The 22,225-nt window shown below is 38.5% G+C and overlaps 1 protein-coding gene across 1 annotated transcript in view; it reads left to right on the forward strand.

Annotated features, from left to right (window-relative positions):
• The window catches only part of gbe1b (glucan (1,4-alpha-), branching enzyme 1b), a 91,605-nt gene that overhangs the window by 14,517 nt on the left and 54,863 nt on the right, over window positions 1–22,225 (forward strand). Inside the window, exons 4-10 of the mRNA XM_042414869.1 lie at window positions 1,285–1,410; window positions 2,044–2,179; window positions 4,796–4,886; window positions 6,714–6,923; window positions 17,537–17,652; window positions 19,570–19,697; window positions 20,014–20,112. Coding sequence (XP_042270803.1) covers window positions 1,285–1,410; window positions 2,044–2,179; window positions 4,796–4,886; window positions 6,714–6,923; window positions 17,537–17,652; window positions 19,570–19,697; window positions 20,014–20,112 — 906 coding nt within the window. The remainder of the gene's footprint in view (window positions 1–1,284; window positions 1,411–2,043; window positions 2,180–4,795; window positions 4,887–6,713; window positions 6,924–17,536; window positions 17,653–19,569; window positions 19,698–20,013; window positions 20,113–22,225) is intronic.

Raw genomic sequence — 22,225 nt, forward strand, 5'->3', positions numbered from 1 at the left:
CATGCACTCATGCTCCTGCCTAGCAGTCTGATTTTTTTCTTTAATGTGCCTAATGCTTGCCAATTTGTCTGAAGGACCACCGCTCTGACAGGATTAATGCCAGTCCACTTATCCAACTATCTTTTCCTAATCCTATAAACTGTGAAGCATGTCATAAGGGGAGCCAGGCAGCTAACCCCCAGGTGGTCTGGCCATAATGAAAAAACCCCAGAGGGGGGTCTGGCCAACGGCTCGCAGGTAGGTGGCATTGGAACAGTCATTACTTCACAACAGTAGCCAGAATTAGTTGGGTTCTAATGCTCGTTTCTGCAGGGGACAAAACAGGGTGAACACATACTGTGGCTAACACTACAGGATCGATTTCTTGGTGGGTTTTTTTCAATTCCCGCACTGGCTTTCTGCTTTCTTATTTGAGTGATGGAGGCAAAGTAACTTGCCAGTTAGATTTCCTAACTATGCTTATTTGACCCCCTTCCAATCCTGAATTGCAGACATAATAGATAAAAGATAATGATTTAGATTTCCTGTTTTCCTAAATTGCTCCCTAGCTCAAATCTCATCTCAAGATGGGCCAGTCAGTGGCTGTTACAACCCATGAAGAGGTTGCACCCCTCACAACATAATTACCATCGAATCCAAATTCACCGCAACAAGTATTCCGATCAATACTGGAGCTTTTTGTCCACTACACCATATTATGTCTTCAGTGCTCTCTGAGAGCCCTGTACAAGTAGGATATAATCGTTTTAAAGCTGTGAGTTTTACATCGGAGAGCATTGAGCTGCTCTCTGGAAGAAGGACAGTTTTGTTGTTGACATATTGAAAAATGTTTGGTTTATTGGTTGAACAATCTGCACCATCTTTTTTGTGTAATGGATGGGGAGTAACAGCATGGTTTTATGATGTACAGTAAGCACTTCATGCCTGGAAGATGCAAATAAATGCTGACTTCAAAATCACATACATCGAAGGAGAGAAACAGGCAGGAGTCACAGAGGATGCTGAGGCCCTTGTTGATTTGTCGCCAGGCCTCGAGGACTGGTATCTTTTGCAGCCCTTTTTTTCCATTTTACTTAAGTTTGGCTACTATTATCCTTCATCCTTTCATTAAGTATTTGTTCAATCCAGATTTATCTTATGATCCATACCTTTTGTCTGCTTATTATACAACATATATGTGTCCTTCACTCAGCTTATGTAAAGTCTTTTTGAATGTCCCCTCTCTGTGTCATTATTTTGAGTGCCCTTGCTGTATTATAATACTCATTTGTCTTATTTTCCCAGGTGGTAGTTCACACCAAGGATGGTAAGCGGCTGTACCGGATCTCGCCCTGGGCAAAATATGTGACCAAGGAGGATAAATATGTCATCTACGACTGGATTCACTGGGATCCCCCACTACCTTATATCGTAAATACGGCTTATTATTATCATTGTTTATTTCTTTTTAGAAAAGCAATTTTTTCAGTGTTTATTTCGATTAATTAAATACATTATACATTTGAAATCAGTCTTACATCTGGCCAAGCCACAGCTGCTCTGGTTATTCTTAATAGGGGTACTTGAAGCTGCTGATTTGAGAGGGTCTGAATGTGTCTCAATGCTACTTTACGTCGTTAGTACAAGTGCACACGAGCAAAACAATAAGAGGCTATTAAAGACCACCTTGCTTTCTTTATCGCTTGTTATTTTGCACCATTTTTAATTAGAGGAGACCTCTCACTGGCTGTATATTCACTTTATTTACAAGTGGCTCAATCATGTACTTCAAATAGTGGGTTCACAAGAGTGGTTGGTAGCCATCAGGAAATCTAGTCTTTGTTTAAAGCAAATCCCTTCTCCGTTTTGTAACACAGACAGTGTGAATCATAGATCTTTTAATATTTAACAGCCTCTGTGGTAAGATATTGGTGGAGGGACTCAGAAAACCCACACTTTGTCTTTGACCTTATGGTTCATAATTACTCACCAAATGTATTTTTAGGAAAATGAATTGGACTCTCATATGATATCTTCTCATATGAATTTTGATTTCCTCTTCAGCACGTCCACCCTCGGCCAAAGAAACCCACGAGTCTGAGAGTATACGAGGCCCACGTAGGCATCGGTTCTCCTGAGCAAAAGATCGCATCATACACCAACTTCATGCTCAACGTTCTGCCCCGTATAAAAGATCTGGGTAAGACCTCCATATGTTTATTCTCTTCCCCTTTGGCCTCTTTGGTATTTTATTTGCTACTCAAGTCTTCAAAAAGTACTCAGCAATCACCCTGCTGCGATTCTCGTCATTTTAAGTGATTGTCAGTCAGAGCTTTTGTTGACTCAACTTATCCAGCCATGTACAGAGAGGAAGTGAAGCATTGAGATGATGTTTGTATACACGTCCCTACACATCAAATCTGAGCCAACAATGTGGTTGGAAAAGCAATAGTCGAGGGCTTTGAGAGTTTTTCTTTTCTATCTCTCGGTGTCCATCTCTGTCAACACTGGTTCATACCCCAGCAGACATGCCATGCTGCTTTGAGTGCCACTGTTCCTCCAGTACCAGTATTTTCACTGGCAGACCTGTCACACTCCCTCTGCACAAAGCCACATCAGCAAGTCAGCATCCTGTTTACTGGCATGACCTGAAGGGATCACTGACCGTTGGACAGTGTTTTGTTAAGGGGGCTCCACAGTCTCAGTCACACTCCTCGCAGCCGAGAGCGGGCTGCAAAACTGACAACTTGTTTCGGTTTCCATTATCTTGCTCTATATAAGAGAGCCAATAGTGGAGAAAAAGCCATCCTTTTACACCTTGCATCATTCAGTAAAAAAGATATCATACAGACTTGCATGTACAGGCTGGACAACATGACCTAATCTTTATATAATGATACATGTTTCCAGTAACAGTAAGTATTTTTTAAGTACAGAATGATGTTTTTTTATGTTATAAAAGAAATTAAGAGGCAAACACAACATTTTTGACACAACAAATCATTTAAAACAAAGTATATTGAGTTTTTTCAAGTGTGATTTTTATATTTGTTGAGTTTTTTCAGATGCATTTTTTTTTGTCTGTTTTCTATTTCTGCTGGTTTCTTGACCAAAAGTGTGCCTTGCCATGATGAAAATTCAACAAACTTATATCATAATGCTCCAGTCTCCAAAATAACACAGACTAAATAGTCTTTTCCCTGATGGTGGCGCTATAGTGACCTGATGAAGTTCAAAACAAATTATTGAGGACTTAATTTTCTATCAATGAATTCTGAACAATTGCTAAAACTATACATCGCCATTCTTCTTTCGTGACTAACTTGCTCGCAGCTTTGATTAAGATTATTCATACCCCAAAGAAATGACAGTGTGTGTTCCTATCAGGCAGCGTTTGACGTGTTCTCATTACACATATGTCTCAATAACTGGGACGTGTGATTAATTTTCATTAATCTGATTCATAATAAAGCGCAGGATTCAATTGTGACTTTAACCTTATGGAGCAGATCCTTGTCTTGGTTTGAAATTTTGCTCCTTACCAAATGATATGAGATATGTGGCATTATTTTGCATTCAAATACAGCCTGCTGCACTGACATTATTAAAAGACACAGATATGACTGGCATAGCAAACCAGGAGCGATCTGATAAATGCTGTTTCCGTGGTCGTGTCATCCTGTTTAGTTGGGGGAAAAAAAACCTGCCAGAGTAAATGCTGTCAAAGAATCTACCTGCAGCAGCTGAGGGAATCTGCACAATAGGATTCTCCAGGAGGCTAAACTCTACCGTCTCTAGTGACGGCTGCCTTTGCCTGCCATTTCATTTTCTTGACTGTGGAGAGAGTGTGTGTGTATATATATATATATATATATATATATATATATATAAATATAAAAAAGAGAAACTTCCTCTCACCCCAGTGCTTTGTCACACTCCTTCAAAAGCCAGAAGTTTTTTTTTTTTTTCTCTCTCTCTCTCTCTCTCTCTCTCTCTAGCCTGAAAAGAAGCTGTGATATAAATAAATAAATCCGCTCCACACAACAGTGAAAAACTGCAGGGCCTCCTTCTGGAGTGCTCAGTGGCAGTTTAAAAGCCTGTTGTTCTCTTTTTCATAGAAGCAGTTTTCGTAGGTCGTTTTGAAATGTTGTACATGACCTCCTGACTCTGATAGCTGGTGTTTCCCTGTTGCCACAGCTTGTCTGTAGGATACCAGAGCTTGTGTCAAAAAGGAAATGCCTTAGAGCTCATATATACAGTTTGACTGACACGGGTCTAATAGTATTACAGTAAGTCGTAATATCTACGGATGCTTGCTGCACCAAATTAATGTGGACAAACATTCAGATAATGTCAGTATTCATAAGAATTCAAAAATATTGTATCGTCTATCCTGTGTGGCCAACCGACCCAAAACATCACAATAATTTTTTGCAATTTTTCCTGAGATTTAGTGTATGATCCAGACAGCTAGTGTTATTTTTAAGAATCATAAAAAAAAGAGAAGATGGCAGGAAATAATAATCCCCTGCAGTTATTGCAGGAAATGAGGCTATCCAAATACACAGGATACAAAGCTCCCCATAATAAAGAAGCACCAGGATGTCAAGCAACATTGAATCATGCTGCCATACGTATCCAACACATATTTTTTTTATCATACATAATTTATTAGTTTACTCTCAGCTAATATCTGAATGGTATTAACATCAGTTAGAAAAAGTTACTTTTGGAAAACTCTAAAAACATGACATAGAGAATAATCTTTTTTGAAATATAAATATGTATTTTTCTACTCCCTCTCCTTTGTATCCAGGTTACAACTGCATTCAGCTGATGGCTATCATGGAGCATGCCTACTACGCAAGCTTCGGGTATCAGATTACAAGTTTCTTTGCCGCTTCCAGGTAAATGTTTGACAATTTCAGTATGATTTATGTATTTTTCATGTGTTTTTATTATAACAAATCATTTTGGAACTCTTTACAGTCAGCCTTTTTTCAACAATAGCCATTGAGTGTATTTACAGTCTGTAATTATCTCTCTGTTTAATACTTTTCATTGTAATTGGCGGAGGATTGAAGCAATTCCGAAAAAATCATTATCTTTTATATGATGTCAAAGGCAAAGCTGATGCATGTGCACATGTCACGTAATGCGGAGGACAACATTTAATTGTGAGTTTGTATTTCTGTGTCAGAAGACACTGCTGACTGTCTTCTTTGGTTTTCTTTATCAAAAAAAACATGATGCAATATTTCTGTCAGCCCAGAATTGGTTGGCTGTACTGTAAGCGGATACACCACTTATTCTTTCATTGAGTTTCTGACAGCGAAGCCCCTCAAGGCATGTTTGCTGCTTTCATTAGTGAATACTTGTGCCATTGCAAAAAAAACCTTAAAAAAAACCCTCTTGGTCCTGCATTATCAAAACACACTTGTTATCAAATCAGACAGCTTTGCAGTGTTTCATATGTACACCACCTTACCTGCCTCATCTGCCTTATAATACAAATAATTTTAGAAAAAAATGATGTTTATTCGGAGGGTTGAGTAACTTCACACAGTCATTAAAACAAAACTGTGTGAGCAACTATCCACTTCAAAAAATCAGTCACCTCAAATAAAGGTTAGGAAGCCCGACAACAGTAATAATCTCTCTGTAAATACATTTGCTGCTAATCCAGAGAGTGGAGGGACTCCTAGATAAAGTGGACGGTGGACTAGTCAGAGTGTTTATCTTCTTTCAGAGGTCCCCTTTCCTTGCTTAGAGTTAGAGCATAAACTGTATGTAATGTATATAGTGTAATTTCACCCATGATTGATCTCTCAGTGTCATTTAAAACCTGAGCGGTCGAATACTGGGAAGCGGGGTAATGCTGTTATTATGTGTCCTGTTTTGCAAGGGAGCTGATATAATGATAGCTAGAAGGACAGATGGGACATTATTGGACAATATGGGGAGTATACACAAAGATGTGCTTACATGGAGGCGTGCATTCATACATACAGTCTGTGGTTTTCTGTTTGTGTCTTGAGTTCTACAGTGTCCTCTTTACAGCACTTTGAATGGTAATAAAGAACTGTAGAAGAGTTATACTGTTCTACAAAATATATTAAATTACAAAGATTGTTGGATAGCTTGTTTCTGGTGGACCATCTTTAGACAAATGGCCCAAGGAAGAGATAATGTTTGTGAAATAATATACTGTTCAATACTGTCCTGGTTATTTTGAATTACAAACACCAAAAAACCAAGGCTTGTTGGTCATCAACTTGCACAAGCCAGGTTTATTTTTGGGTGCGGGGACAAGTTTAGGCCTAGGACTGAAGTTAGGAATTAGATTTACAGTAGGAGAAGTAGACTGAGAATCATAATTAGGGTTTTTTTTCAAGGAAATAACATTGTAACACACAAAATAGAAACAAGCAAATAAATAAATATGCTCGTATGTAAGTACTGTATGTAATGTACTGTATACTGCATGTAAGTATTGCATTTGTGTAAGTATATTAGGTCCACATGAACACAAACAGAAAAATTGGTCAGATTGTCCTAAGTTAGGACAGTGGTTTGATCAATCAATAAAGGATCATTTTAACATTAGGACTTGAATGTAGAGTTAAAAACAGAATTAAGGGTAGATTCAAGTTACACTGAGTTTATTTCATGAAGTGGAAAATCGGACAGGGTTAAGATGTAGTGAACTAACACATGTGTTTATGTGACCGCAGTCGCTATGGTACCCCAGAGGAGCTGAAGAAGCTGATTGATGTGGCTCATTCGATGGGCATCATGGTACTGCTAGACGTTGTTCACAGCCACGCTTCCATGAACACAGAGGATGGTCTCAACCAATTTGATGGCTCCGAAACGTGCTTCTTCCACGCACCTCCCAGAGGGGTACACAAGATGTGGGGCAGCCGCCTCTTCAACTACGCCAGGTACTCCTTGTCTGGCTGTGGTGTACTGTACCTCATCTTTAAATGATTATTATCATTTCCTCACGCTGCAGTACATGTATTGATTTGGCTTGCATGTTTAGAAGGTGCATTCATTAAAAGTTAACTCAAAAGCCATCAAGGGCATATTTTTAAAAGAGATATATTTATAATTCATCGTGAGAATGTCTCCAGTTTTATTATGTTTTATAAACTGTATATTTGTTAGTTTTAAATTGGACATTTACCGTACATTACATCCTGCCATTTTCCACACATCAAGATGTATGAACAAAACAAGCTGTTTCATTTTAGCATAATTATGCATGAAGTTTATTGGCATCTTTGCACAACATAGTTTAGATGTGCATTGATGCATATGGTTAAGGCATGGTGTTTAAGTCAATTTGATGCATTTTTATTGCAAATCACAATTTACATTTTCAGTGTCAGCGAGGAGGGAATAAAACTTTCTTAGGGAACATTAACAAGTTATTGGGAACAAGTTATAGGGGCGGCTGTGGCTCAGGAGGTAGAGTGGGTCATCCACTAATCAGAAGGTCAGTGTTTCGATCCCCAACTCCTCCCATCTGCATTTCATAGTGTCTTTGGGCAAGATACTGAACCCCAAATTGCTCCCAGATGGTTGCACCAGCACCGTGTTAACTTGCAGCCATTGGTGTGTGATTGGGTGACTGAATGGGTGAGTGAATGGGTGAGTGAGCAGCAGAAACATTTTAAAGCTGTTGGGATAAAAGTGCTATGTAAGCAGCCATTTAAGTCTTTATGGAAGTTGCAAGAGCCTTGAAGAGCATATTCAATACCGAAAGCTGTGCTTTATAATTAAATCACAATGCAATTACTTACTGATGTACAGTAGTAGTGAAAATGTACCTACTATACATTTTGTGCAGTAGCTCTGCATTTAATCATCACCATGGGACTCCTTTACTTTGACTTTATATTACTATAATTTTAATGTAATTAAATCTGACATTCTGTTTTATTTTTCGGAGCCTTTTAGTACTGTACCCAATATAAAGGCAAAGAACTGCCCACTGATTACTGCGATTTCAACTCAACTCACATTATGCTCTAGCTGTGGAGATAAAAAGCTGCACATAATATGATATGTGACACCAAACTCATGAGACAGAGGGCTCCTGCTAACATTTAAAACCTGCCATGGCTGTATCAGATATATAAATGTTTACCTTTTGAAAAACAAGGTTGATACATGAGCACATCAGTTTTAGTGCTTTGAATTGAACTAAAATGTATAAAGACCATATGAATAGATTGATAAATGAGGCCAAATAGGAGCTGACATACAACTCTTTATTTTTTCCCGAGACTATCTGGTACGACATGATATGTTCAAGGTCAAAAGCAAGACAAATGACCATGCAGTCAGGTTCAATGTTAATCTCATATTCCTAAGGCGGAGAATGGGCCATTAATGGTGAATTTAAGTTTCCTCAAATGCTCTTGATTTCTACCTTTTACACATTTGGCCAGACAGGTGTTGAATATTAATGTGTTATGAGTAATGATTTGATGTTACAGTGCTGGCAGTCTTTGGTAATGTTCATATTTTCAGCTAATTACAAGTGTGAGGAAAAACATGAAAGGCCTAATGTCGGCAGGCTGTTTTTTTGACTCTGCTGGTGCTCAGTGTACACCAAAACTATTGATTGGTGTTGTTGTAGGCCCTGTTAATTAAGTGTCTCTCCTCTCGCCTCTGTAGCAAGAAAATGATCCCAGCACACATTAAAGAGGAACGGGTACTGTTGAGTCTATCAAATGCCTTTTTTGAACTTTCTTTTAATAAGTGTGTGTGCGTGTGTGTATGCGTGTCAGTAGTTTCCAATACATTATACAATGCTTAGTGTCAGGCATGGGGGCTGTAATAAGAGAACAAGGTTCTTCTTTCATTAGTTATTGAACTCTCCTCATATCTGAAGCACTCATTAGACACGGTGCAGACATATGCCACGGCTGGGAGGCATATGAGGAGTCATTTGTAAAAGCCCAAAGGAGCTCCGGCAATGTCATAGCCAGTTCATTTGTCTTCTCTGCCTCTCACAGGTTGTTTGGACGTGTCGTTTGTGTCAAGCTTTTCTGCTACTCCCTTTGGAAGGAAATGAACCTCGCAGGGTAGCCACGAACCTAGTGTGAAATACAGCCTGTTTTTTATTAATCAAGCAGCCCTGCTATCAGCCATCAGAGTCTGACCATGATTAGGTTGACAGAAGCTGACTGATACAAGCTATCGGAGCAGAGATATATTCTCCTAGTTGCAGCCTCTTCTGCTCAGCTTCCACTTTTTTTAAATTTTTTTTTTTGTTGGTATGGGTCTCTCTTCAACTTTTCCTCATAAAACATTCAACTCAGTCTGAAGAGAATGCTGTTTAGATAGATGCCTTGTGTCCAATTTGTTAACTTGAGTTGCCTCGGAGTCAAATGCGTCTTCATTCAGTATTAACAATGTCTGGCTTTGCAAATATCAGTTCCAGGCTGTAGAAACGCTAGAAGTGGTTTTGCAGTTGCTGAATACCAACTTGATAGAAGGAAAAAATGGGCTGCATTGAAACTATGTAAGGTCACATACTGCAGATGCTTGCCCTAGCTGACGCTATAGCTGGTGGATGTCAAGAGGTTCTTGGCATCACTTTCTAGAGAATCGTTTGTACTTCTGCCTTATAGAATTAGATGAATTATTTGAGTGTAATGGTGGAAACTTGCTTGAGCGGAAATGTTCCAAATGCCCTTGAAACATCAGAAGATGATGTTCTTATTTTTCATTGAACCACCAGATAAAGACATTTCAAACTCCTTAACTTATCAGAATGTATAGTATAAATAAATACAAGTACATGTGCCTTACACCTGCTGTGATGAGCAGAAATGAATAAGGGCTACTGTTTCTTTTATAAACGTTTTCAAAGACGTCAAAGTCACCTTGAGACAGTGACCGAGTAAATGGAGCCCACGGTTTGGCGTGTCGAGGTTGGCAGCCAGAGAAGCCAAGCCTGTTTGCAGATCAGGGCCTTCAGATGTGAGAGTTCTGAGAAGCTTGATGTTGGCTCGTTCTGTAATCCCCCCCACCTCTCTCAGGATCATTTGCATCCATTTTTCATCAATCTTTGTGTGGATTCTTAAGATATGAAAAATAGGCCGAGGGCCAGGATTTTGAAAACTCTTTTTAACTCTTCTTTATGCTCTCATGCTGAGCGATCAGCCCTGTGTTTGCAGACCACAGAGTGATAATTCTGTCTTTGACAAGATTATTCTATACATATGTTTTTATTACGTTCAAATATTTGTTAATTATGTGTGTATGGGGCAATATAAGTAGTGAATTTATCTGTGCCTCTCTGCTGCTGTTGATCCTAAATGAATGGTGACAAAAGATAGCTTTTAGACATTCACTAAATGAGATTAACACTGCTTGGATTGTACTATAAGTATATTCTATGGGAGCTTAAATAAGGCAGAATCAAATCACGTGGGTTCTCTGATATGTAATATAGTGCTAAAACCAGTGATCAAGCTATGTTTTTAATCCATAAGCTTAATGTCATGAAACCTTAAGGATTCATCATTACAAGCTACTGGCATGTATAATGATATATTCTTTGTATTATATAACTGTTACACATGGTGTTTTTAAAAGAGCAATCTAATGAAACATGGGACTGGTATCATGTTCTCAGTATGACTTTTGTAAAGTCTAAAATGTGCCAGCATTTAAACTGCGAAATAAAGGAATATCAGAAGTTTACACAGGGAAGACATGGAGGCAAGCAAAGAATCTTCCTGCTGATAAAAGACAGGCTTTTATTTTAAAGAAACAGAGCAGAAACAATCACAAAAAAACAAAAAAATCTATTCCCCCTTGGAGCATTTATGTTTTTACATTGTCGGACCTACTTTGGACTATAGCTGAGGCCAGGCTTCTGTCTGATCGATCAATGAACTCACACTTGAAGTATCAACTCAGTCCAAATTCAGTAATTTCAGTATTTAGTACCCTTGAGTTATTCCCCCTGCCCCATCAACTCACACAGCAAGGGGAAAAGCTGTTTTTCCCCTCTGGTGAGCTTCAGCTAATGAGCTCAACTTGGCTGTAGGTGTGCATGGCGGTTGGTTGGAGCTGCCTGTAGTGCTTCCAGTAGGTGCTGGATGGAGCCAGTGGTTAGGAACGTATAGCTTCTCTGCACCTTCATGCCCCTCAGCCCCTTAAAACTATCTGACAAATACCAAAAAAGTTTCATGGCCGAAAATCATCTCGATCTCAAATGTCCATCTACGTGTTATAAAACAATTCATTCTTACAAAATCTTTTTAATTAGAACTCTCAAAACTCAAATTATGTGAATCATAGCAATATAATACACACAATATAGGCAAGTTACAGCATGAAAATTCATTCTTTAACTTGGAAATAGTAGTTTGACAAAATTATTTTAACTTGTAAAGAGGAAAGGTGTTTTTCAGTTGTACAGGAAATGTTCATTAAGATCAAAGTTGAGGCAGCTTGTTCACTCAGACACTCTTGGTTTCTCATGTGATAAATAGACATGTTTGTTTTGTTGGTGAATTGTTTCATTTGCAACTAGTTTGAGCGAGCAAACCTTTTTGTAACATATTTGGAATTCCATTGCTTAGCCAATACTAAGCAAGCAGTACGTGCTCTTTAAGCTGCCTATCACCAGTTAACAAATAAACAGAGTATTTCTCCCTCAGTAAAGCCTGTAAGGCAGTGCCCTCCCTCAAGCCTGGCTGCCAAGTTCTGCCCAACCTCTTTTTGTAATTAACCAATCTCAGAAGGTGAGTGCATTGGAACACATGTTGGTGCTATTAGCTGGCTAGCTAGAAGATTCAAGAGTTACAAGAGCTTTATTGTCATATGCACAGCAACACAGCAGATGGCAACATTGAATGCAGTGAAATTTGGCTTTTCGAGCTCTAGTTCCAATTAGAGTATATAATTGAAACAGAATAAATATTTACAATGTTAAAATGATCTGATGCTTCTATATTGTTGGGGTCCATGATGATTTTTCCAGCTTTCCTCGTGCTCCTCTGGATGTAAAGGTCCTGCATGGATGACAGTTCAGACCAGGTGATGCACTGAGCAGCCCTGATGACACTCTGCAGGGCTTTGCAGTCCTGCTTGGAGTTGCTCCAATACCAGGCTGTGATGCAGCCAGAGAGGACACTCTCAAAAGTGCATCTGTAAAAGTTGCAGAGTATCCTCCTGTCCATGCCAAACCTCCTCAGTTTCTTGAGGAAGAAGAGGTGCTGGTTCATGGTCCTCACCAACGACTCAGTGTGAGCTGACCACTTCAGGTCCTCGTTGATGTGGATTCTGAGGAACCTGAAGCTGCTTACTCTCTGCACAGGCGCCCCCTGGATGTAGACGGGGAGTGTGTGCTTCCTGTACCTTCCTGAAATCTAACACCATCTCTTTAGTCTTGCAAACGTTGAGATGGGTGTTGTTTTGACACCATGATGTCAAGGCTATTACCACCTCTCTGTAGACTCATAACTCCCGGTGTTCGGGCCGATGGTGGTGGTGACGTCTGCGAAGTTAATGATGGTGTTGGAGAATAGCTATAATTAGCTGTGATTTTGGAGACATGCCTGTAATTTACATGCTTTCTTGGTCATTAAGGTCATATCGGTTAGTGACTAAGGGTGATTGGGCATTTGCTATTAGAGCTCCCACACGATGGAACTCTGCCTACTGAACTCACACATACTAATTCACTAGCTTCTTTTAAACCTTTTCTTAAAACTTTTCTCTTTGTAAAAGATTTTAGAAATTTTTATATTATTATATCACTTAAATAACTTAAATGATTATACATGAGAACGTACTGTACACATTTAGAGGTATTCTGCCACTGTTAAAATATAGCTCATTGGAGAAAACTCCTATGGGGCAGCTTTGGCCTGCCAGACTGCAATTGATTCCTGAAAGGCAGTAAGTACAAGGTGATACTAATTACAGGCTGCTAAACGTACAAACAGTCTCACAGGCAGCAGAATATCCCTCCTAGGATGCCAAGCAAGAGCAGCTAGCTGCCAGGCAGCCTAAAGAATGCCAGACAAATGGCAGATATCTGACACAAAGCACAGCAATACAGGGACAGTCTGTCACACAGCTAGATGAGTTTACCTTGCAAGGCTGCCAGCATCACCAGACTGCCTTGAGGGCCGCTTAACAATGCGGTGAGAAGTATAAAGACATATTTCTTATACATGTCCAGCACAGACCACAATTGTGCATTTTAAGACATACCTAATTCTGATGGGTCATTGAACCATTTGCTGAACTCTGTTGTACTGGACTGCAATTTTGTTGGTATTTTATGGAAGGATTGAGAATGTGTGACAACTAAACATGATTATTTTTTGTTACATTCAGACACAAAAGCAATACAATATAAGGCATACCCTTCAAGAATTTACTTTGCATATGTGTTTGTAATTTATCCATAACTGATGTGCTTGATGAAAAATTCCATGATTCAGTAAATAAATAAATCAGGCTTCAACCAAGAAATGTGAATTTATTGCAGGTGTCACTCCTGTCAGTGTCTCTGTCCTGGACACATTAATGGCTGCAGGGACTGGAGAAAAGTTTGAAATGCGTTAAATGAGGCACCTTATTTGTCCTTTTTGGTCCAACAAATGCACACCATCCATCAGGCTGTCTAGCACCGTTGTTTGAGCATCACACTTCTTGTGGAATGACCTGTCAGCTTCTTAAATTTATTTGGTCTTATCTACAGCTTACCTGTGATGTTGTGAAAACAGGGACTTAAATCTTTCTCTCTGCCATCATGACAAGTTGCCTTGACCCCTTATGCAAAATTGACTTCCAGAAACAGAGCATTTTGATATCTGCTCTGCTTGCAACCAGATGTAAATTCCATAATATGGTTTTCTTTCATTTTCAGCTAGAGGAGGAAATAAGCTCTGATAAGAAGCAACTAAGCATGAAGATGCTCTGGAAAAAAAAAAAAGTCTGCTATTTGAATTTGCTTGGTGAGTTTTATAGCGGTGTGTGCTTGCAGGTAAAACAACAGCACATATGATAGATTACCTTATCTTACTCTACAAGCAGCAATATTAGAGCTTTACTCTATTAGGGCTCCCTAACCAGGTTTCACTGTCACTGCTGAGCTTTAGCATGAGGACAGTGTAATATGCAATTTGCTTTTGTATTAACACCACAGACCGAGTGATAACTTCATTGAACTGCATAGATAAGCGGTGTATTGCATCGGGTATAGAGATCTAACTTTCTCACTGTAATTGGACTTGATGATGAATGGCATTGTGGGTCCTAATGTGGCAGTATGGTTTCATCCCGAGCCTCTGGCTCTCACTGGCTATTATCTCCATCCCGTGAGGATACATTGTGTCTGAGCCTTTGTTGGCTCTGCGCAGTGGAGTGGAGGACCTAATCTATTTATCACAGGGTCTGCGTGACCACCCAGCCAGGCTGCTATATCGGATCATACCAGGCTCCCTTGTGCTCTTCCTCAAGGGAAGGAGGAAGCACCGATGTAACATGCAGCTTCACACCTGTCAAACAGTGCCGGGGTTGGTCGTCCCTGAGGGATGGAGCACAGAAGGCAACGCATTTAAATGTATTTTGTGTCATGGCTTACTTGGCAGTAAAAAAAAAATCTGGGATTTTATCTTTTGCCATGGAAGATGTAATCCTCAGCATTTAGTGTTTGAACATGCATGGGATGAATCGGTACATTTTAAAGAGGACGTATTATTGAGAATGAGAATTGTCAGGTGTTTGGATGGTTTTGCCGTTTGAGATGTTATTGAAGTTCTGTTGAGGCATGAATCTATGACTCATCACTGCTTCAACGACTTTTTGAAGGGAGGAAATTGCATCATTCAAGCAAAAAAATGTTAGAACTGCTCCTCAGTGTGGTGTCACAACTGGAAAAAAACTCTAACAATATTCAATATCTAACTTCTCTAATTCAAGGTCTGAATCAGGTTTGCAAACTGCTATGTAGATATAAAGAGCTGACCCAAACCAGAACTACATTTTTATATTTTTAATAACACAAATCACTAGAAATCCAGCCCTGCAACATAACCTTACTCAACAGTCATGTTGTGTTTTTGTTTTGGTAACTCAAATGTCACCAGCTCATCATGCTGAGACTAGTCGAATGCTGTACTATTGTCAAATTTCACTTATCCATCCACACATGTAGAAGGGTATAACAAAAATAGGCATAAATGTTTTTTAGACTGCAGTAATAACTCAGAACTCAAAATTTGGACATTAGAAGACATTGATGACTTGGATGATATCAGAAGAGAACATTTGTGCATGTAGTGTCTTAACTTAATTGCAAATGTTTTTGAATAGCATACATTGGTGAAGAAACTGTTACAACAATGTATTATGTGTGCTGCCATGCTGGTAAAACTTGGTAGGAACAGTAGTTTTTCATATTTTCTAAAATCCAGTACATCTAGGGGACCATTCTCTACTGCTGGTCCATAACACTATTATTACCCAGGTTCATTCTTACAAATACTTGAGTGTACATATTGACTGTAATCTGTCTTGGAATGTCCTTGTGAGTATATGCACTGGGCTCCAACAGTGACTCTACTTTTTGCGCAGACTCAGGGTGTTTGGGAACAGGCAGAGGGTAATGATGTTCTTTTATCATGCTGTGATAGAGAGTATATTATGTTATGGAATCTCAGCTTGGTTTGGTAACATATCAGTTAAGTTAAAATCACAAATAAACAGACTGATCCACACAGCAATGAAAGTGATGGGGGGTGAGGGAGCATCCCTCCCTCCAAATTCTCTTTGAGAAGACTTTAGCTAAACAGGCTAGGAAAATTATCGCTGACCCCTCTCATGTCCTGTCCTATCCTCCCATCACGTAGACGCTACAGGGCTCCAATTAAATACAGGAAAAGATGCCTGCATCGGTATAAAAAATCACTTTGATCGCTCCATCAGTGAATCTTCTAAACTCAGGACTTAAGGAGGTGATGAAATGAGGGGTTGTGTTGCACGTATTTAAATGCACTTTATGTTTGCACTTGTCTGTGCGATGCACTTTATGTCTGTTACTGCACTATAATTTTATATATTTTTTATGTGGCAGCCTTTATGTCCAAGACAAATTTCCTCAGGGACAAATAAAGTAATGTTGACTCTTGAGAAATCATAAAATATTCAAATTATATAGCAAGTGCTGTAGTAGATACATCCCAGAAATATTTTTTTTTAGAAAGAACAATAAAAGAAACACTTAATGAAAAACAACCTCAATGTTCTTTAGATATGGAAAGTCATGGATCGTGAATTATCTTTTATTACATTCATTAACCTGAAACCATCTCTTGGCCAGCATTAGGTTGGTGAAACCAAATGTTTGATAAAGAAAAATCTCATCATTGTTCCTCATAGACATACAGTAGATACCAATATATGCAAAATAATAGTAAATAATAGGAATACGTATTATCTACATTTGTTTATAGGTACATTACACATATAACCTCACAGCCATTGTTGGAGCTGAGTATACAGAGAGCATCTGAGATGTGAATTTCAGCCTAAGCAGAGACAGCAGCTCACGTTTAATCAGTGTCACAAATGTGTCATTCGCCTCACATCCTCAGTGCTTTGCCGCTGCTTTCCTGCATGGCATCCATGTGTACAATGTTTCATTTGGTGCTCATTACGCACACCACATAGAGACAACCAATCTAGAGTTTTAAGTGACGTTTCCATGGCAACACACCACTGAATGGGAAGAGGTGAGGTGTATAGTGTGCTTCACCTTGAGTGGCTGTTCAGATCCGGATGACTTTCCCATCGCTCAGTCAGGAATGGGGACTGGGGCCATTTATGGCATCCACCTCCTCCAGCTTCCACCAACTCAGTCCAGTCAACAGCATCGAGGGCTACAATACACAGCCAGAAGTTACACTTTCATACTCAGATAGTTTGTTGGTTTCCCCCATTTTTTTTTTTCCCAGAGTATTTGCCCTCCTGCTTGTAGGACAGAGGAGCATGTCATACATTGAAGATGGAAGCCAAAGCGAGAAGAAGCGTATGATTTATCTCAACCTCAGGAGAGGGAACTCAATTCCCCTGCATGGTGTTTGTTTACCCAAGTGTAGCATGAAATCCTATCAGTTGAAATACACAGGGATGGGCCCGGCTAGACTAAACGCTTGCCCAGTGGTCATGCAAGTGGTCTGATAGAAATCAGAAAACTTCTCTGTGTACTGTAAGCAGCTGATTTCTCATCCTGACAACTGGATATGTGAAAGACAGCATCTCCTCTGCGGTGTACAGTAGTTAATGAAAACACCATCTCCAGTCAGTGACACTCCATCTCCAACATAATGAAGCTTTGCTTATCAACATGTGAATGTCCTGTAGCTGTGAAAATTAATCTGTGGTGCCTAAAGTGCATGATGAGATGTGTGAATAATTCACAGCTTCTTGTTTATCTGACCTTGAGAATGTGTGTATGTGTGTGTGTGTGTGTGTGTGTGTGTGCCTGCCTGTTTGTGTTTTTTTTTTCTAGCTGGGAAGTGCGGCGGTTCCTTTTGTCTAACCTGCGCTGGTGGATGGAGGAATATCGCTTTGACGGCTTCAGATTCGATGGCGTTACCTCTATGCTGTACCATCACCATGGCATCGGTAAGGCTGGTGTATGTGCATCTCGCAATTGAGGACTGAGTAGTGTGTGTAAATGTACATGTCATCCCCTTCTCCTGTGAACCCCGAAGTGCAGTTTGACTTTCAATTTACGTTAAAGAATGAGGCCAATAAGAGTTTAAATGAGAGGTCCTACTGATCTCAGCCGTTTATCATTTTTTTTATTATCTACACAGGATGTGCCAATTAAAAAAACATATGGTCACTATTCTGCTAGTGGCCTTTTTAGTTGTACAGTAGTGTAAATGTGGCCTCATGAATTAACTTCACATGAAAATGTTTTCAAAAAGCTCAAGGTGAAAAACATTTTTACAAATGATGACAAATACATTTTAGTTGAGTGAAAACATATTTATTGAATTTAAAAATGAGACCCTCGCAGGCAGAACAGCCGCTGGTCGGTTGACAAAAACCAGCTCCTCTGTTTTAAATGAAGTAAACCTTCTGAAAGGAAGTGTTATTTTATGTGATACAGTGTGGCTTGTTAGGAGAGATTTGACGAATTATTTAGAGAGGAGTGTCAATCAACTTTAGCTCAAAAGTCGGCCGAAAATTTTTTATGAGGATGGAAATGCGTTTGAAATATTAGTCAGGGCTCCAGGATACACACAGTGAGCCTCATGCAAGAATGTATTTTGTATTCTTATCCTAAAACTCTTTTTTTTTTTTTTTCTGTGAGGTGTTGCAAGTTGGAGCAGGCTTTCTTAACTTCACAAACGTGTTGTAAATGGCTTGTTTCAACCTGAAGAATGCCAACTGTTCATAAGCAGGGGCACGTTTGTGAGATGTGATCATTAGCATGATACATGTCACTAAAATTACTACATAAGGTGACCTGTTCTGCTCTGTTTGTGCAAGTTTCATTCACAAACGTGTTACCAAAGAGTAAAAAGAAGAATTTTACAAATACAAAAAAATCTATATCAAATAATATTAACTGAAGGCAAAATCATAGAAGTAATATGGGAATAGCATGCAATACAATATTGACTGTGTAACAACACAAAACACAAACATAAACTTATGTATACCTGTCATCTTTACAAATGTTATTGAACTATTACTTTTTTATTGGAATGGACACGAAAATCAGAAAAATCCTTATAAATATACATAAAGGATAAAAAATAGATTCAACACAGTTACTGTTGTAGTTGTCACACAGTCTGCAACATATTATATTCTGTTGAATCTCACTGAGTATATTACTAATGCTGGTATGTGCTACTTTGCAGTCCTTGAAGTGGCATCTTACTGTGTACCTTTTGTACTTGTGAACAGGAAATAGAAGTATATGTGTATATAGTGTCTCTGGCTGTGTCTGAAATAAATCCTACCTGTTATTATTATTTTTATTACCTATTATCACCTATTATTGAGTGTGAAATACGTGCTTTATAAAGTGCCCTCAAAAAAATTTCAACAATGGCACGAAATATGTAGTGTTAATGGCATTGACACCACTTGCTGATAACAATCCCACAATTCAGTACATCATATTTAAAGATACAAAAATGACCTGTGTGTGACTCATACCTGTTAGTGATCAAAATGGGGATTTATACGTGTATGAAGTCTCAAGTTAGGGCTCACTAAAGAAACCTATTTACTGTATAAAGATTGAGAGAGTGACTTTGGAGGCAGCCGCTGTTTTTGCACAATACAATATTAATCCAAAGGTTAGAACAGTGAAATAAGGTCTTTATAAAAATGTAAGTGAGCATTGTTATTATAAATTACATTTATGTTTTAACATTGAGTATAGTACAGAAATGTGTCATACTGTAGATTTGAGTCAAAACAGTAGCAGCACTTATAAACAGAGGAGTGAAGGATTTCATAAGTTTAGTATGGGTGGAAGACATGATGTGTGTTGACTGTGGATGTTTTTCTCCTCAGGCATTTCCTTTTCAGGGGAATACAGTGAGTACTTTGGCCTACATGTGGACGAAGACTCTTTGGTTTTCCTGATGCTTAGCAATCACATTCTTCACACCCTTTATCCTGACTGCATCACCATCGCTGAGGTAAAAAAAAATAGACTCTGTCACACACACACATTTAGCATCCTTTTACTTTGCAATGACACTGCCCACAGCTACTATTAATTAAAAGCACTTATTCATTAGGCATAGCTTACTTACGTATTCATTGGTGCAATTAAGAAGTAATGCAAAAGGAAATGGGATGTCACTCTTTTTTTGGCCTGTGGTGTTGGATTTTCACCTGATAATATGTGAGTTGTGGAACAGTATTGATGTGATCTTCGCTGACTACTGGAGAAAAAAAAAACTGTGCGCACAAAGAGAAAATGTGATATGACATGTTGTGACTTCTCTGCAGGATGTGTCAGGGATGCCTGCTCTCTGCAGAGGCGTGCAGGAGGGAGGACTTGGTTTTGATTACCGACTGGCTATGGCCATTCCCGACAAGTGGATTCAGGTGAGATGATTTGCCTCTTTTTTTAATCTACCTCTTTTTTTTACCCCCAACAACTTAATAGACTCTTAACTTTAGGTATGCTCATACTAAAACTTCTGCAACAAATCAAGAGAAAAGTGAAAGTGTTTCATTTCAAAACGGGGATGAAAAACAAAAAGAGAGACAGGCCATGTTAGGAGGCATTAAACACTCTTGTGCTATATTACAGCTGTAGATTGTTGCGAAACTTTTGAGCCTTTTAGGAAGCTTGTGAAAGTGTAAAACTCACTTAACGATATACAGTAGTGACACGAGGATCTGACCTTGTATTTTCCTAGAAGAAAAAGAGGAAAACAGGAAAAACTGTATCAACAGACATCTTGCTTAAAAAAGTTTGTGCTTACATTCACTGACGAGAAAAACTACAAATGCCTGCAAAATGCACTTCACGATGTATTTAAATGATATTCAATACAAAGATGATCTTTTTGGGGCCTATAAAATTTGTTTTTTGTTGATTTTGTGGTATAAAGGTATTTATTTAATGTAACTTGTGGGACAGCAGTTGCTGGTGTTTTTGTATTAGATTGCATTATATTAAGAGGGGTTAATGTTGCATTGTACACTTTTCTGGTCACTTAATGTATATGCCAAAAAATGGACTATAATACTTGAATTATTTTACGCAGCCATAGTCTGATTTTCCTCAGCATTCTTCTTGCATGCTGTAGTTAATTTGGTTTTTGATTTGAACACAATAGTTGACAGATTAACTGTTTCTGTAATACCAACAATACTATACAATAAAAAGGAAAGAAAATGCAATGCGAATCAAAGTGCTTTGCATAAAATTTCTTAAAAATATCCCCATTTAAAATACAATACAACAAAGTAGAATACATTTCAATAAGCAAGGCTACAAAAATTTAAATACCAAACAAATTACTTACTACCAAGATGGATTAAATGGCGATAATATACTGTATTATTTCATATTTTTAAGCTATAGTATTCAATTCCTATGAAACAGGTAACAGTTAACATATTCCAACAGTTATTTTCAATTTAACTGTCACATTCACATGACATTCAGAGAGGGACACATAAATATAAACAGGTCACATTGTTTTCAGAGAAAAGCGGTCTAAAGTCTCTTCATGTGTGAAGAGACTCTGCACTTGAGTCTTAATATCAAGCCTGAGCTTTGAGAGCAGTTTTTTTTTTTTTTATCAAACTGAAGAAGGTCTTTGTGCTTTTTCTAAAGCAGCACTAATTTATTTTTCTTTTTTTTCCCCCTCTTTAATCCTACCTACTGCATGAATGAGAAGGTCATTATTTATCCCCTCAAACACAGAGTTATGAATAAATGATGGAAGAGACATAATTGTTACTGAAAATAAAAGTATTTGACATATTTATTCATGATGACCTTTTTCTTAGATCAGTAATTATTCCGAGTCCTTTACATGGATGTACAGTGGCGTCCAAAAGTCTGAGACCACATTGAAAATCTCTAATATTTTTACGTAAACCACGAAATAATCAGATTCGGAAACATTTAAAAACACAGGAAGTTATGACATGGAAAATGAAGAAGAAATATTTAAGATTATGCACTATTTTAGATCAGTAATCAAATTTGTGGCACTGACCAGCTTAACTTCTTTGTACAAAAGGTAAGATTTCCTTGAGTTGTATCCCTTCCATTAAAGCATGTGTTCAGATGACACTCAGGTGGACTTCTACTCATCAGAGGCTCGTTCAGGTAACTCAACTTGCGGCCAGTGTTCACCTGTTATAAATATGGCTGTGCCTTGAGATTTCAGCAGATGATTGATTAGTAAGTAGCATTGTGATAATGGGAAACCTGGCATCAGAACTAAGTGAAAGTAACAGAAGTCAAATTGTTGTTCTTTGCAAAGAGGGGCTAGACTAAAGGTTTCTAAGGGGGCAGTGCAAGGAATTCTAAAACGCTTTGCAGAAACTGGATCAGTTGTATCCAAAGCATGATCAGGCAGACTAAAAGTGAACACACCATCAGAAGATCAATACATCAAGCTTAGTTCCCTGAGAGATAGAAAAGCAATTTCATCACAGATACAGAATTTGCTAAATAAAGAACGACTCCAATCAG

The sequence above is a fragment of the Thunnus maccoyii genome, chromosome 6, assembly GCF_910596095.1.
Source record: "Thunnus maccoyii chromosome 6, fThuMac1.1, whole genome shotgun sequence".
NCBI classification, from domain to species: domain Eukaryota; kingdom Metazoa; phylum Chordata; class Actinopteri; order Scombriformes; family Scombridae; genus Thunnus; species Thunnus maccoyii.